Source organism: Apaloderma vittatum, unplaced genomic scaffold (assembly GCF_000703405.1).
Source record: "Apaloderma vittatum isolate BGI_N311 unplaced genomic scaffold, ASM70340v1 scaffold8122, whole genome shotgun sequence".
Lineage (NCBI taxonomy): Eukaryota > Metazoa > Chordata > Aves > Trogoniformes > Trogonidae > Apaloderma > Apaloderma vittatum.
The window spans coordinates 2,380-19,139 of NW_009703006.1; the positions used below are offsets into that span (position 1 = coordinate 2,380).

At 44.5% G+C, this 16,760-nt stretch overlaps 1 protein-coding gene across 1 annotated transcript; it reads left to right on the top strand.

Annotated features, from left to right (window-relative positions):
* Positions 1 to 2,240: 2,240 nt before the first annotated feature.
* Positions 2,241 to 16,512, top strand: LOC104270168 (methyl-CpG-binding domain protein 2). The gene is made up of 6 exons (XM_009864440.1): positions 2,241 to 2,254; positions 7,142 to 7,301; positions 12,306 to 12,443; positions 14,878 to 14,968; positions 15,271 to 15,448; positions 16,383 to 16,512. The coding sequence occupies exons 1-6, from the start codon at positions 2,241 to 2,243 to the stop codon at positions 16,510 to 16,512; spliced, it is 711 nt and encodes a 236-aa protein (XP_009862742.1).
* Positions 16,513 to 16,760: the final 248 nt, after the last annotated feature.

The following is a 16,760-nucleotide window of genomic DNA, read 5'->3' on the forward strand; positions in this document are numbered from 1 at the left end:
CCCTCCTTTTCATTCTGTTACAGCTATGAGGCAGATTTCAGCCCAGCTATATTTAAAACAAATGAAAATCTGTTTTGATCCAGTAAGTAGAGCAGGCCGAATACATTCAGCAGTGTTATGTCACTCTAGTTCTGTTGGGGAAAAAAAAAAGAATGTTAATAAACAGTGCGTTGTTAAAATATGTCGCTGGGTACAAAGTGGGATTTGGTTGGTACAGATTAATATTCCCTAAAAGCCTGCCTAGTCCAGATTTGGCACGACCGCTTCGAGAGTCATGCCACGCTTTTTTCTGGGTTTTTTTTGGCAAGTGTGGGACAATGACAAAAATGCAGGCTGCGTTTTAAGTTTGAACATCTTCAGGATGATTCACTTCGACTTCGAATTGCTTCATCTTGTACGAGCAGTCGGAAGAACTCCGATTCCATCTGTGTTTTCCTTTGAGCGTCGTAGGCTCGCGCAGGCGACGCCAGAGGCCTGGCTTGGCTTGCAGAGTCCTTGCTGATGGTGGTGGAGAAAAATCTAATTGTTGATGGTGACGGAGAAAAATCTAATTGTTGATGGAGAAAAATCTAATTGTTGATGGTGATGGAGAAAACCGTAATTTTTAACCGCGATGGAGAAGAACTTAATTCTTCTGGAGCTGTGTTTGAGAAAGGAGAGACTTACTAGAGTAACACAAAACTTTTTTGATCTAGGGAACAGCGCGTAAAAAATCGTGGGGCGGAATGTAGGACAAATGCGAAAGCAGCGCAGCGTTCTCAGGATAAATCCTTGCTTCAGGCTTTAATCCCCGCGTCAGGTAACTCCCGGGAAGGTCGGACGTGCGGCGGGTCTGGCCTGCGGTGCCTGTAGCTCCGGTGCATGTCAGAGTCGGTCTCCGGAGGAAGGAATATTCACGGTGCCAGCGATGGGGATGAAAGTCGAGAAGGTTGTGATGGTGCTGAGGCCAAAGAGGGTTCTTTTAGCAACCTCCGGGAACACACGTGGTCTTTTCTAGTATAAAGAAGGCGGGAATTCTCTTAATGCCCATCTTGCCCCGGCTGTAAAGCGACCGCTCAGCTTGCAGCGGAGGTGAGCTGGAAGGCAATTTTTTTGGTGACCCTCCAGAATAAGAAGTCTTCTTTCTGAATAGTTTGCCTCTCTTTGCCACAAAGGCCTGTCTAATATCCTCCCCGTACCTGCAGAGTGATAATCTGAGACCTGCAGCGTGAAAATCTGAGAATATTCTTTCGCTTTGCAGACAGGATGTTACTGTGCTCGGATTTTTCTGGTAAATCCAGCTGCTGTGCTTGTGGGAACCGTATTTCCAATCAGTCGGAACTGCTGTTGTCTCAGTGCAGGCAAAGTTTTCTGAGAAATGTACTTTTTTGAAGTGACTTTCCTGTAATAACCTGTTTGTGGACAGTAGTAAATCAGCATCACGATTTATTTGTTTTCAAGCGTTATTTATTTGCTCTGCTATGAGGTAGGGGGTGCTGCTGTCTTGCCAAAAGATTCGATCGGGCTTCCAAAGCCCTGTAAAAGTCTGGGGGAAGTGGGGACTTGGAACGTGGATCTCTCAGCTTCTGCTCTCTTTACCCCTCTTCTCCTTGTCAGTAAAATCTCTTTAGTGTCTGTAACCCCCCGGAGCGTTTGCCTGGTGAAAAATGTTTCTTCAACTCCGGCATGAAATGACTGCGTTCACAGCAGCAGTGAGTTAATATTCCGGTCTGATGCATTCGTTCTTCGTGGGAAAAAAGCGAGCGAGAACTGCTCTCCCTTTTTTTTTACTCCTCAAGATTAAAAAAAGCCAAGTAGTCGACACCACTTTCCACGGATCCTAGTAGACTGTTCAGTTTAACTACAAAAGCTTCTCCAGCCTAGGTGTAGCCACGGGGCGAACAGACATCCCTTTGAAGTTTGTTTGGTGGTTTCACAGTAAGATAAATGCCGGAGAGTTTCCAGTGACAGTCAGATTAATTTAATTTTTGTGTTTGTTTCTAGGGAGTCCTTTACCTCCATCTTTAAAAGCAAGACTTCCTGAGGGATAGTCAGTTTTATGTTCTCTGTAGGCTTATGGGTCCTTTGTTTCCAAAGGGAATTAGAGCGCAGAGCAAGCTCTGAGAAGCGAGATCTAAATTTTGAGGACGTACCTCGCCTTCCGTGCAAGAAATAACCAACCTCTTGGAGGCTTTCTCGGATCAAATGAAGTTTTAGTTTGAGTGATTTGGCTGCCTTTTGGTTTGCCTGTCCGAGGGAGGATGGAAAAAAAGAAGTTTAAATGGAGCAGGTGTTACTTTGTATTTCCATGAGTCTGTTACTTGCATCTCCCCTGCTTAAATCTGGCAATGCTCCTTGAACCCTGCTGCCTTAGTATGTAAAATAAATTTATTTTCTTTAGGGGGTGCATTCATCCCTGCGCTGCCTGATGATAACGATTATTCCGAGGTGCTGGTGGTTGACTCCGACTTCGTTTTACGAGGGCACGGTGAAGCAGTCCTCTGTCTTCGCAAAGGAGTTGGTCAGGTTGTGTAGGAAACAGAAATAGATTCTGAGAAACGAATCCAAACTGTTGCCATAAATAGAAGATTAAATACCAGTCTGGAAATTAACCTTTCGCCGTTGCTTGGTGTTGGCCATACACCGGGGTGGTATAAGCTATATGTGTAAAAAACCGTGTTTTTGTTGCAAGTCAAATAAGATGCCAAGTGCTGAACTCCTTTGAAGGCCTGAAAATGTGTTATTTTGTGCTCTTCATGTAGTGATTTCTCTTCTCAATCTCTGAACAGCTTAGAGGATGAGTTCAAGTAGTTGCAAACAAATCTTGGAGGAAAGATCTTTGACAGTTGCGGAGCGGTTTTGATCTCCCGACAAACAAATGTGGCCTGTTCCCGTCGAGGGCGGCTCCCCAGAGGAGGCTTTAGTCAGCAGCTGCCCAGCCTTAGGTTCCCGTGAACGTAAGATCAAACAACTCGTTTTATTCTGGCGTTTCTGTGGTCTTTTGTGCTATTACTCCTCGAAACGCTCGGGTATGTCTTCAGTCTTACTTCCCTGGCCTGCCTTCCCAACCTGGGGAGGGGAGCGCTTGTCAGAAACGTTTTGCCTTGCGCTACCAAATGAAGGTGTCTTTAGTCTTTAGAATTGCCTTTTCCAAAGTATTTTTATTTCTCTCTGTGGCTCTGTGGCCCGAGGTCAGACCCCAGTCTGCCAGGGGGGAGCTTGAGCGACTGAATTAGAGTTTTAACAGCCGGGAGATCACGCTTTCTCCTTCTTCAGTTTTAGCCAGTGCTGCAGAGCTGCTTTGAAAACCGAGATGTTTTAAACCTGGAGAAGACAGCGTCTGTCCTGTTACCACCTGCTCTTGGAGCATCTAGCTCGCTGCCGTTGAGATTTTCCTCCAAGATGTGTTTGACGGGGAGAGCAAAACTCAAAATAAAAAGGAAAGGAGGTTTGCCAAAGCAATTTTATTTATTTTTTTGAAAGCAACCAAGTCCAGAAATGTCTGCCAGGAAGGTTGCTTTTAATAAACCGACGCTACTATCTCGCCTGGAAACTTGCTTGGCATTGTGAATTGGGGAGGGGGCTGGACAGGCTGGCATCAGATGAGTTTTGCTGAGGGATAAAATTCCAGGTAACTTCCTCGTGCGTTAATTAGGGTCTTTTAATAAAGTTCCGTGCAAGTTCGTTATGTAACATAATTGCTTCAGCCCACTAGGAACTTTAGAATATGTGAATTTGCACGAGCGAATTGCTGCAGGCGAGGGGGTTTGCTCTTCCTTTAATGTTGTAGAAAGTGAGCTGAGCCTTGACAGTGTGGCTAAAACGATAATTTTTAATATCGTTGCCTGTCACCTCTTGGGGTGCGCTGGTCTTTGTTAATTGGTTACGTCGAAGAACGTCGCACGGTGTTTAATTTGACGGGAGGAAGCAGAATGAAGTGTCTTGGGTGCGCTCAATATTTTACATTTCTCTTTGTAAAAAGAAACAAACCAGAAACCTGAAGTTAATTTTTTTTTAGACAAGCTCTAGAAAGTTGCCTGTCTTTAGGTAAGACGAAACATTTGTAACTTGTGGTTAAAGCTTATAAAAATAGCAAACCATCGTTGATATCTGGAGGTATTCCTGCGCGATCCCACGCGGGTCTTGCAGTTTTGAATCGTCCCAATGGTGGGTCACGCCGCGATTTAATCAGACCAGAGGCTCCGCTCTGGCACCGCAGAGCTCTTGCGCTTTGGTGCGTGAGAGAAGTCGGTGTTGACTCAATAAACGTGCAGAACGTGTGGACGGGATCAAATTTTCCTGATTTCTCCCTTGGCTGGGCAACGTTTCCTTCCAACGACGTGGTCGACCGTGCTTCTGGCTTTTGCAGCGGTTGAAATTTTAGGGGACCTCGAAGCGACGCGTTTTTAAAAACCTTCCGCAGCGAGCGTGACTCGGAAGCCTGAGCTTTTGGCGACGTTCGTTTCGGTTTGACTTCCAGTATCTCTCCGAACCGTCGTCCGCGGTGCCTTCTCGGAGATAACAGAGCTTCATACCTCCCCCTTCTGCCTTTCTTTTCTACTCAAAGCTAAGGTTGACCTTAAACTTGAGTTTAACGCCTTAAAAAAAGGAAAAAAAAAAGGAAGAACGTGTGCTGTTTCCTAGTTTCAACCAAGGTGTGTAAGTAGCAGGCTTTTGTGTCGCCATCCTGGTTTAAATGGGTTCTGTAACCACTACTTATTTAATAGATGTTCAAATAAAACCTCTGCAAGTAGACCTTTTATTTGGCTTTTTTCTCTGCGGGTAAGAGAAGGCTTTGCAGCAGGAGCAGGTTTCGAGATTGAAGATAATCTGGGAGTGATTCAGGAATTAAGGCATTACTTGCGGGGTTTGACAGAGTAGAAACTGGAAATGACTACGTGACTGGTAGTGAAACAATGAATAGATGGGAAAGCTGGTCTAGGTGGGGTGGAAATCAAGTTCGGAATTTATTTAAATCCTTCCAGCTCCTGTGTTCATCTCCCCGCTGAGCCTTTCACCGTTGCCTTCAATGGTAGATTTTATTCTGTGGATTGAAATAGTTTTTAATACCTGCCCGGATGCTTCACGTGGAATATCGAATCCGCCGCCTTGATTTGCTTGCGGATTACTGAACGAACCGACAAGCCCCCCCCCGAGATGTTAGATGTGTAAATAATAGAATTTAACAGCCTTGCATGCGTCGGTAAAATTTGCTTTTCCTCATGAATTCCCTACCAAAGTGAGGATATAATAGAAGAAGTTGTAGGAAATCAAATTGTTCTTCGAATAAGAACGAAAGGCACGTGATTTGAACAACCCCCCCGAAAGACTTGCCCTGTCCTTCGGTGCAGAATTTTTTCCCGCCCGTTAACAAACCAGAGCGTTAATCCACGCTCCGTAAAATAAAACTCTCGTGGTGTTTAGCTTGGCTTGTGGCGTAGCTTCAGCCCTGAGTTCAGGAGAAGCAGAAGGGAGTTTTGTGGTGGGATTTATGTGTGTGGTGTTTCTTTGTTGGTGGTTGGGTTTTTTTTTTTCTTTTTTTCCCCCCCTCCCACACCCATCCTGGAGGAGGTGAGCCTCAGATTGCGATCTGTTTCAAGTCTTTTTTTTTCTCCCACCCTTTACCCCTCGTTAATTAGGCCTTCTCCATATTTCTGGATTCATTTAAATGGCTTTGAAAAATGTTTGGCTTAATGAGCGATTTCTCCCAGAATTCAATAGGTGTTCTCCCGCAGGTTTTTTCCCCCCTTCCCACACCCATCCTGGAGGAGGTGAGCCTCAGATTGCGATCTGTTTCAAGTCTTTTTTTTTCTCCCACCCTTTACCCCTCGTTAATTAGGCCTTCTCCATATTTCTGGATTCATTTAAATGGCTTTGAAAAATGTTTGGCTTAATGAGCGATTTCTCCCAGAATTCAATAGGTGTTCTCCCGCAGGGAAGTTCTTGCCTCAAGGTGTTTGTAAGAGTGAAAAAAACCCCCATAAATAAATAAATAAATAAATAACTAGACACTGTGGAAGACCAAAGGAAACAAAAACCTTCAGTTGTTTTCTGCGGAAAGGAAGTGGCGTGAAAAGCTCTCGGAGCTCAGATAAACCTTTTGGGTTTCGGTAGTCGGGAATAGTTTGACACTTGTTTCATCCGAGAGAAATTTGCGTTAGACCCAAGGATTGTTGGCTTTCCGTGCTGGGAATTTAACCATTTTGTCCGTTCTTTTATACTCTCACAAGCTGGTGTTGCTGCCTGAGTGTTACGGAGCGGTTCTTGAGACGAGCTTTGAAGTCTGGGGGCAACACCGTCCCCATTTCTAGCTTCTTGTCAGAGGTGCTTGTCAGCGACGGCTCACACGCAGGCCTCCCAAATCCACAGAAATCCTCAGGGAGGTCGGTGACAATATTCAGGGATGTGTATTTAGCGCAGACAGCGCGCAGCCAGTGTGGTCAAGGTGCTCGAGGGCAAAGTAGAGGTGTGGGGTTAGGAAATCCCGCGATGGAAAGGTCGCTAAAAACTCCTCTTCCTTACGAAGAAATTGGCCATTTGCTGACGTTAATTGGAAATATCAGCTGGAACTTTGGCCTAATAATGATTCCAGACGAAGACGAGATTTAACTAACTTCCCTGCGGCTGATTTCCTGCCTTGTGGTGGGGTCTATATATCTAATCTCAGCTTCGGACCTCTTCCGTATCCTGCATCGTCTTGCTTGCTGCTTGCTTGCTCCTTGCTCCGTTCCTCGTCTGGCTTCGCTCGCCGGTCTCGGTGACGCAGGAGCCACGAGAAATCCTGCCACTTGAGCTCCTAGTTTTTTTTCGCTCATCTCCTTAACGCCTCGCTTTTTTGGGAGCGGAGAAGGGTTGCTGTTGAGTCTACGTTGGCCTTAGCTAGCGCCGAGTTTAACCCTTGCACGCGATTGCGTGGCGAGGACCCCGCGCTCGGATGTTCATGTATTTTTTTGGTTTAGCCGGAGCGCTAAACCCCCTTCCCGAGGCGTATCCCAACGTCCCCACAGCACGTTAAGTCCCCGGTGGATACGCAGAGGTCAGTCATGCCCCCCCCCGTGGAATAAAGACCTTTTAGAGCTGGAACAATAAAAACCTGTTGTAAGAAGTCAAGGTTTTATCCGCTTGTACGACAAAACATACTAAAGTGTTTTCTTCTTTTTAGTCCAAGTGGTAAGAAGTTCAGAAGCAAGCCTCAGTTGGCAAGATACCTGGGAAACACTGTTGATCTCAGCAGTTTTGACTTCCGAACGGGAAAGATGATGCCCAGTAAATTGCAGAAGAACAAACAGAGACTAAGGAATGATTCTCTCAATCAAAATAAGGTTTGTTAGTAAATACTGTGTTTAAGGATAATCCTACGCATTTCCTTGCCTTATAGCTCGTGTAGCCGTTGCTTTTCTGCTTAAAGCAGGCCGCTCCTACCACGTGCGCGTATGTTTAATTTTGAGTAGCGGTGGAGCCCTAAGTTGATCAATAGAAGGAATACTCTGCTCCTACCAAGAAAATACCGTGGTGAGGTTAAAGTACGAATCAAACGTTTGAGTAGCTCAGGAGTCGGCCTAAGAACCTCAGTGCTAGTCTTCTACCTGAATGATTTCCTTCTAGACGGGAAAAATTAGGACTATTAACGGCGAGAGGTTCTCCCGTGCGAGGCTTAAGATTGCGATGTTCATCTTCCTGTTCCGAGATGAAGTAACTCACGGTTTTAACGCCTGCGATACGTGCTGGGAAGTTTTGTTTTCTGAGGCAAATCCGTACAAATCTGGACGCTGCATCCGGCTTAGCAAGGCTGGGTTTTTATCCTGTTCGAGATTGGGCCTGGCTCAATTGAGCCTTTGTTCTCTGATTGTCTTATTTGGGTTTTTGAGCAACAGTGTGTCCTTTTGGAGTGCTGAAGAAAATGTGGGAAGTAGAGGAGGAATAAAAGGCTGAAGTGAAATAACCGATGTAGCCTGTAGGGATGGGACAAATTTAGCTGACTCTCATATAATCTGGTCCTGAACCAGCTTTAGAAACCTCACACAACAGTTTGAGAGGGTTTCTGTAACACCCTGCAGGGTTTTCTTATTTTTTTTTCTTTCCCCAAGTGGTTTATTCTTCAGGATGTTGTAACTTAGCGCATGAAAATATCGAACGAGTTACAGTTATGTCTTGTGCGCTGGTGGTTTTTGTCATCTGCCCTTTGTAATGTGGCAACCAGACATTTCATGCTGATTTCTTTTTCATTAAAGCATGTGTTGGAATGATTTAATATTTTCTTTCCAGCAACGTGAGGCTTTCTAATAATTTGGGGCTAGTCCAAGGAAAAGCTTTCGTTAGGCTTTTTGCATGAGCAGAAATCACAAAAATTCGGTGTATAAAACCTAGAAGAGTTCGTGCTCACTTTGTATTCCTGTGATCTTTGACAACTTGAATGTCGCTCTGTTTAAATACAACATTAGGGAAAAAAATCTGGGGTTTTTTTTTAGGTAGATATTATTTATTCTTTCTAAGTGACTTGAATCTGTAACTCCTGAGCTTTCAAGAATCTCTGCCATATTCCTGGGCGAGTTAAAAAGAAGATCTCAACTTATTCCTGAGGTTTGCTGCTGGGGCACCATAAAACCCAGACCTGCATAGGCAAGTTTGTGCATCCACTCACAATTTTATGGGCTGTTTGTTTTCCTAACAAAGAATTTTCTGCAAATGTTGCTCGATTCCTTAGCTCCCCTGAAGTTTCAAGAAGGAATATCAAAATGTAACGAAGTCCTTTCTGGCGGACGTGCCCGGGCAGCTGGTGGGTGGAAAGGCTGTCTTGCCGTACTTCTCATTTTGCCCACTCTCATCGTTAGCAGATTAGCGTCGTACGTTTCAGTGTGTGCGATGAAGGCAGATGTTTGATAGGTTTCGTTACGCTAGAGGAGGAGTTTCGCTTCACTACTAATCGTGCCGTTGTTTCCTGTGTAACCAGGGGCTCCCGAGGTAGTAGGAGCCAACATCCATAGAACACCTTGAGAGAATTCCGGGGTGTTCCACCCAGAAGATGACCCGGCCGACAGCTGAAGTGCCTCTACGGGAACGCACGCAGCACGGGCATCACACAGGAGGAGTTAAAAATCTGTGCGGGGGCGAGTTGAGAGTTTGTGGGGGAGAATTAAGGGGCAGGCTAGCGTGGGTGATGCTGTGCTGTGGGATTCTGGTGGCAGAACACCAAGCAGGATCGCAACCCTGGGCTTCAGCAGGGCCAACTTTGGCCTTCTCAAGCCATTGCGAGGGGAAAGCCCGTGGGACAGAGCACTAGAAGGTAAAGGGGCCCAAAATAGTTGGTTAATATTCCAGGACCACTTCTTCCAAGCTCGCAATCAGGGCTCCAAGTGCTTCCAAGCTCAAAATCAGAAGTCTAGTTGGAGACCTTTATCTAGTGGAGTCCCTCAGGGGTCACTACTGGCACCAGGACTATTCGATATATTCATCAGTGAGCTTGATGAAGGAACAGGGTGAACTGTCGGGAAGTTTGCCGATGACGCAAAACTGGGAGGAGCGGCTGACGCCCCAGCAGGCTGCGCCGCCATCCAGTGAGACCTGCACAGGCTGGAGAGTTGGGTGGGGAGAAATTTTATGAAATCCAACAAGGGCAAGTGGAGAGTCTTGCATCTGGGAAAGAACAACCCCGTGTGGCCGTATAGGTTGGGGACTGACCTGTTGATAAATATGTAAAGGGTGAGTGTCGGGAGGATGGAGCCAAGCTCTTCTGAGAGATGACAAGGGACAACGAGTGCTCATCAATTCTTTATTTTGAGAAGAAAACGTGATGGAGGGTACTGGTTAAACACGCTGTCCGGTTATTGAAAGGCCTGGAAACTCATCGCTGAATTTTTAAAAGGTTTCCTTATGTCTGGGGCACGTTGATGCTTCTGGGAAAGACACGTCTTCGGAAAGATAGCGGACTGAAATTCTTTTGGAAGCTGCTGTTAGAGCAGAAAATACCCTTAGTAAGTAAAACCGCGCAGGGGACGTTGGTGTTTCTGCTCGCTCCAAAGAGCTCTCTGTTCTTCAGGAGGGAGAACTTTGTTGTCGAGATCTCGGGTTGTAGAGCTCTTTGTGACTTGTTGCTGGTCGGAGGTCCTGGAAGCAGCTTTTCCTTGCTCCTGAGGAAATCTCACAGACGGCCGCCTTAGGATTTGTGGCGGAGGAGAATTTCTCTGAATTATCCGTGGTTGTTTCTTTGCCCTGTCCAAGCAAAGATCTATCTGCAGGCGCTGGGGCTGGGCGAGCTGAGCGAGTTTCTGCGCTGCGGAGTTGGTTCCTCTGCTTCAAAAGTCACCACCGTGAATGAGAGACTGTTTAGGATGAGATCGGAAAGCCCAGGTGTGGCGACGATTCGAACGGAAATGAAGTGTGGAAGCCGTGAGGTTATAAGGACAGGATTTCAGGATCAGTCTGTTCTTAGCTTAAACAGTTTGTTTTAATGACTATTTGAGAAAAAAGAACATGGGCCATCGAGCCCTTGAACCTCTATTTCCTGCAGAGTTTATAACTCATCACGGTTTTTGCTTTCATTCCGGGGGCCTTATCATTAATTGAGCTGAATCTTCTTCATTTCTCCCACTGCCTGAAGGGATCTCCCCTTTTAATTTCCCTTAACTTTAACGGATTGCCTTTTTAACTCCTCTCTAAGTCACGTTGCTGACCAGAAGGAGCCTCGTGAACTTGAAACGATGACCCTCGCTCCGAAAACGTTTGCTAAACCAGATTTATCCCCCCCGCTCCCCGCGTGGCAGATGGCTCTGCAATATTATTGCTTTTACCAGTCTTAATAGCTATTTTACCACTAATGCTGCTACTGCGCAGAATGCCCCGGGGGCCTGGACTTAAAAGCTTTAAATACTCCTTTGAACTGGATGTCACAAGATCAGGAGAGGCAGAGGTCTGTCAAGGTTCCGGCGTGGATTAAGTTCTGCAGTGTGAGGCGAGTTCATATTTTGTGCAACGTTAAGTCCACGTGAGTGCTCTGCCGGTGGATGGAGAGCTCGGCAGGTATTTCCCCTTCGAAAGCCGTAATATTGCAAGACGCGGGGAGGCCGGGTTGTAATTTATAAGCCAAAAATGTAACTTAGAAGCCAGATTTGTGCACCGAAAATGACTGTAATTTGCAGAGCAAAAATGGCAAGCGCCTAAATTTCTGCGGCAAACTTGCACAGAATTTCCTTGATTGGATTTTAATGAGTTAACCTGGAAAAGATGGAGAAAAGGGACCTATAAAATAATGAGAGAGATTCAAAGGAGCGACAGGAATAGACGCCTGGGATTAGAATTGTTTCCAGATTTCTAGAACTCTGTCAGAATTCAGCTGTGTGTTCTAGTGGATTTTGTTTTGTTGTTGGTCTGGGGAAAAAAAAAAAAAGATTTGGCTTTTAGGAGAGGATGAGCAAATCAATATTTACTATGGAATCACCAAAATGAGTGTCTGAATCGAGTCCTACTGTTGAATAATTAATCATTAGTCTCGATAAATCCCCGTCTTTGCCATTGGCATGAATGACCGAGGCCAGAAATGTTATAACCGTTGCATTGAGCTGCCTCGATAAATACCAAACATTATTTTGGTGCTCCATTCTGTAGAATTACCTGGAGGAATTCCTTCTTTTTCCTACCAGGAAGGATCTAACAGTGCCGTACCATCCTCAAGAGGCTCTTCCATTACTTCTTCCCCCTCCCAAGCGAGGAATCAAATAGTTGGAGGTGGTTTTTTCTCAAAAAAAAAGAAAAAAAATACAACTATAGCCTAATGAAAAACTCTTTTAACCTGATCCTTGGATAGAATCTGGTATTGATGTTCATTGTGTCACTTTTGAGCCACTTGTAAAGCTTCTGAAATATCACATAAGAACTTCTTTTTCTTCCTTTAAACGTTCTGAGGTGCTTAAGACCATCCTGCAAAAGAGTGAACTTGCCCTTTTTTTTTGATACACTCGGATTGGGAAAATACGTATCACGGCATATTTATTTTCATTGTCCTTCTTGTGTCAATAGGACGTGGCTTTTCAGTCACAGCGGTGAAAAAAACTAACAAGTAGGGACTTATTTCAGTTGTTAAGAAATTACAATTAACGTATATTTTAACAAAAGGCAAGGTGGACTTTCAAGAAGTTGGATTCTTCCTGAGAAGGTGAAAAATGTGTGGAACCACTAGAGTGTTACTTTATTTTCTTTTTTTTTTTTTTTACATGGATGACTCCTTTTGCACTTCAGTAGAAGAGGATGAACCCAACATTAATTTGGGTACTTTTTCCGTATAATTTGTATTAATTCACTTTTTTTTGGTTTTATTCTTTTTTCTTAAACAGGGAAAACCAGACTTAAATACGACTTTACCGATCAGACAGACCGCCTCGATTTTCAAACAGCCCGTCACCAAAGTCACCAATCATCCTAGTAACAAAGTCCGGTCGGATCCGCAGCGAGTGACGGAGCAGCCACGACAGGTAAGAATTAATCTCTCCCCGTTGTTGCCGCTCGGGAGGTTGAAACGAGCTGAAAATGTGCTTGTTTTCAGCTGCGCTTCAGTTGCAGAGCAGAATTCCTGGCTTGAAGGTTGCCTGCAGACAAATACATATTTTTAAAAAACATAAATATACAGGAGTAACAGTGAGTTAATGGGAGCTTAATATTTCTTAAGCCAAAATGTCGTTTGCATTTGAGTACCGCGTTCCCCTTGAAATTCCGATAGATGCTGCAATCAGATATAAACGACAAAAACACCTTCATATGCAGCTCCTTGATAGAAGTTTCTGTAAAATCCGCAGTTCTTATTGACAAGTAATATCTCTTTTGTATAGAATTTCATGCAAAACCAATAAATATGTATTTTACATCCCTCTCTTTCTCTCTGCTACTAGAAAAGCAAAGGATTGTAACAGAAACTCATCTTTTTTATGTTTTTGTGGGGAGGAGGGAGCCATGATGAAAAGTCAACGAGCGAACGATCGGCTAGAAAAAGTAATCCATATTGGATATATATTTTTTTAAGTCTGACTTCTATTTTTTTGGAGGCAAAGCATTGCTGCCAGCAAATTCAAACACTTTTCTTCAGATACGTAGCGACTGAAAGCTTTGAGAAGGCATCCGTGTCATTTGAGTCAAGATTTGGAGAACAGGCTCCTTTCAAACCCACCCAATTTAAATCTTTGCCTCCTTCAGATAGATTCTAACAGGTTAAGCGATAGCAAAATCTCCGAGGAATCGTTGCTTGCTGTTCCCGTGTCGGCATTCTTTTCCAATCGAACTTTTCTCCTTTTTTGCATCTTCGAAACAAATTTCTTCTTCTCTTGATGCGTGATCTGTTGAGATGAAGCAGGGAAAGCCAGAGGGAGGACTGAAGTTGCTGGGAAACTTTATTTTTCATCAAGCCTGTGCCGTGCGGAGCACCTGAGATCCGATTGTTGGGCAAATGCAGCCTTGCAAATGTATTCGAAACCTCCTCCCCTCCAGACAAAACCTATATTTTTCTTACATAAATAATCCCTACAGTTTCTTCTCGTTTTTCTTCTTCGGCGCAAACTCTATCAGTGGTGGATATTTGAATGCTGAAACACCGGCTGCGTTGCCCATTTGTACACAAATCTTACTCATTTACCACTTCCAGCGCCCTTCCTCCCTCTTTCTTCCATTCTTGGCCCAAATCCCAGAAGGGATTCTTGCCTCTGTAGTTCCAGGTATCCATCTCTGAAAGCTTTTTCAGTTCTACCTTTTCAAAAGGTCTAACCAGAGCCAACAACTTTTCATGGCAACTGCCAGTTCGATGCACGTCCTGAGGTCATTTAAGCCTTTTACAAGCTCTGCGAGACGAGCATCTTAAAATATTTTGACCCTCCGTAAGCTTCCTTAAGTTGGATTTTCTTACTGTTTCTGTGGCTTAGTTGGTTTTTTTTCCCCTCTCACTGATAAACCACTGTGAGAAAAGGAAACCTCAAAGATGGCTTAGTGAGTCCTGCAAGGAAAGGGAAAAAAAACACCGAACAACAGTTTTAAAAGGATTTGCAAGTCGCTTTTCCACTTACTGTCACGTACCTTAGCGGTGGGTTGTGTTATAATGGATCATCAAATAAGATTCTAGCTGGCAAATTAAATCTGACCGTGGCGGCGTTTTGACATAAGCTCTATGCAGTATAAAAAGCCTAATTTTTGAGAAAAAAAGATTGCAAGATGTCACGTTATGTGTGTCTTCTTGACAAGAAAGACACGTTTAGCTCTCGGCACTCCGCGTTTGGTCCGATAGATGTGATTTTCTTTCCTGTGGGTTGGAAGACTCAAGGTTATTGGTTAATATGCGTTAGAATCCTTGAAAAAAAGGGGTGGAAGGAACCCGATGCAATAGTTAAAATTCCTCTTCCTCTCCCAGGCAGCTCAAGGAACGCTGCAATTTTGATTGGAAGAGAAGAGCTTGATGAAATTCAAGGGTTTTGATTGATTTATGCCTAAATCAGTCACCCTCCAGGAATGTTTGAGTGTTAACGTGCTTTTCTTTTAAAAATAATAGAATTTCAACGGCTTCCTTTCCAGCAAAGGTTTCCTCGAGGCTTCCATTGCTCGAGCAACTGCGAATCGACTTTTATTTATCTAAGGAAAAGGAACAGCTCCTAAGATGTTTATGTTTGGTGGGTTTTGCAGTAGAGAGCCTAATTATCCTCTCTTTGTTGCCTAAGAGATTGTTTTTGCAGAGATTACGAGTTAGATTATAATTCACCGTTATTCACAAAGCTGTGGATGCCTGGAAGTGTTCAAGCCCAAACTGGACGGGGCTTGGAGCAACGTGGAGCAATCTGGTGGAAGGTTTCTCCATGAACCATGAGCTGATTTAGCGGGTTTTTAAATTTTATGTATTATTTCTCATGAACAATCTTGTTTTCTCTTCTTCAGCTTTTCTGGGAGAAGAGGTTACAAGGCCTCAGCGCGTCGGACGTCAGCGAACAAATCATAAAATCCATGGAGCTACCAAAAGGTCTACAAGGTATCGCGCTCACTTAACCTCAGTTGCTTCAGAACCGCAAAATCGTTTCGGCTTAAAGAGTTTTTCACGCTCTTAAGTTTTAGTTCAACAGAAACCACACGTCAGAACTGTGCTCTGACTGGTGAAAGTTGACCTAAAATACCTTCAAGTCCTCGTTCAAAATTTGTCCCACTGCTTGGGAGATTCTCATGGGAATTTTGAATGTCCTACAAATCTCCGGCGTTTCTTTCCCAGAATTAATTCAAGACCTAACGAGAGTTACGGACGCAAGGCGATAACTCTTCCGTTCTCTCCGGTTTTAGGAGTCGGCCCCGGTAACAACGACGACACCCTGTTATCGGCCGTCGCCAGCGCTTTGCACACCAGTTCCGCGCCCATCACGGGGCAGCTCTCGGCGGCCGTTGAGAAGAACCCGGCCGTGTGGCTCAACACATCTCAACCCCTCTGCAAAGCTTTCATTGTCACGGACGACGATATTCGGTGAGTGAACTGCAAAGCGAGCGCGGTTAAAGCACGTTTCTTCCTCTTTGCTTGGAAGAAACCTTTAAGATCATCGAGTCCGACCATAGGAGGACACGAAGAGCCCAGCTCTCTTCCCATGTGGGCGAAGATCTTGTGGGTTTTAATTTTTTGTTCATTTTCAAGACTCATCCTTCTTCGAGTACTGAATTTCAAGGTTAGGACTGAGCAAGGAGAGAGGATTTCTTGTTGCATCCACTAATTACCGGAGTGTGGGACGCAGTCGTGTCATCCCTTTTATTTTTTCATCTTCACACCTTTTAAATCGTTCTGAGCTTCTTGATTCTAGTCTCGTGAAACGTAAAATGAGGGTCCCAGTGGTTTTTACATCCAAATCTGAGCCTCCTAAGGCAGGTTTTTAGAATTCCTTATTAACCATCTTCTCCCATACCGACTCTGTGAGATCGTTTCTCTTGAGAGAGTCTTTTCAAATGTCTCTCTGGCGAGATTTTTCTAAAGCTTCCAGTTTGCAGGGGGTTTCTTTTCCTAAAGCATGGAAACCCCTTCCAAAAATCCCACCTTTTGGTTTGCAACAGCCCCTTTGTCTTGCTCGGTTTGGGTTCTTTTGCAAGATTGTTTTCTAAAGTCAAAAAGGGGAAAAAAGGAAATCCATTTCATTGCTTGGGTCTTAGGGTATTCCGACAGCGAGATGGTGACAACTTCTTATTGCAGTTTTATTTTTTTAAAACCCTACTGAAGCCCCTGCGCACTCTTGGGATCGTTTTTCCATCCCGTTAACAAACACTGAATTTTCCCCCCTAACTTGTCATTTCTCCTGCGTCGCAGGTTCTCTGCAAGCGAAGGTATCTTTGCTTTCATTTGATTTTCTGCCCCGGGGTTTGAGAGGTTACTCTCTGAGCTTTGTGAGTTAACAGCTCCCCTCCTCTCCCTTCAGAAAACAAGAAGAGCGGGTGCAACAAGTGCGCAAAAAGCTGGAGGAAGCGCTGATGGCGGATATCTTGTCGCGGGCGGCCGACACGACGAAAGATATAGACGTGGAAATGGATAACGGAGACGAGGCGTAAAAAAAAGAAATCAGGTGAGGCACAGAGGAGGAAAAAAAACCTCAACAGTGGTTTTCATCCCTTACGGCAAAGACCCACTCCTTAGAAACTGTTGTGGGTGTGTTTTCTGGCACTTAAGGCTTGATGTGAAGTATCAAAGCGATCCAAGTCTGTTCTTCAAAACCGGGTTGAGTAAAATGACCCCAGTTGCTCAGACTTTTCCATTTGTTTTTCAACAAATCATACTCCTACATATTCATTTTCTAAGG

What these genes read in the sequence shown, in the direction of transcription:
- LOC104270168 (XM_009864440.1), top strand. An exon ending in GCTACCAAAAGGTCTACAAG is followed by an intron (nt 14,969 to 15,270) that starts GTATCGCGCTCA and finishes CTCCGGTTTTAG; the next exon opens with GAGTCGGCCCCGGTAACAAC. An exon ending in GTCACGGACGACGATATTCG is followed by an intron (nt 15,449 to 16,382) that starts GTGAGTGAACTG and finishes CTCTCCCTTCAG; the next exon opens with AAAACAAGAAGAGCGGGTGC.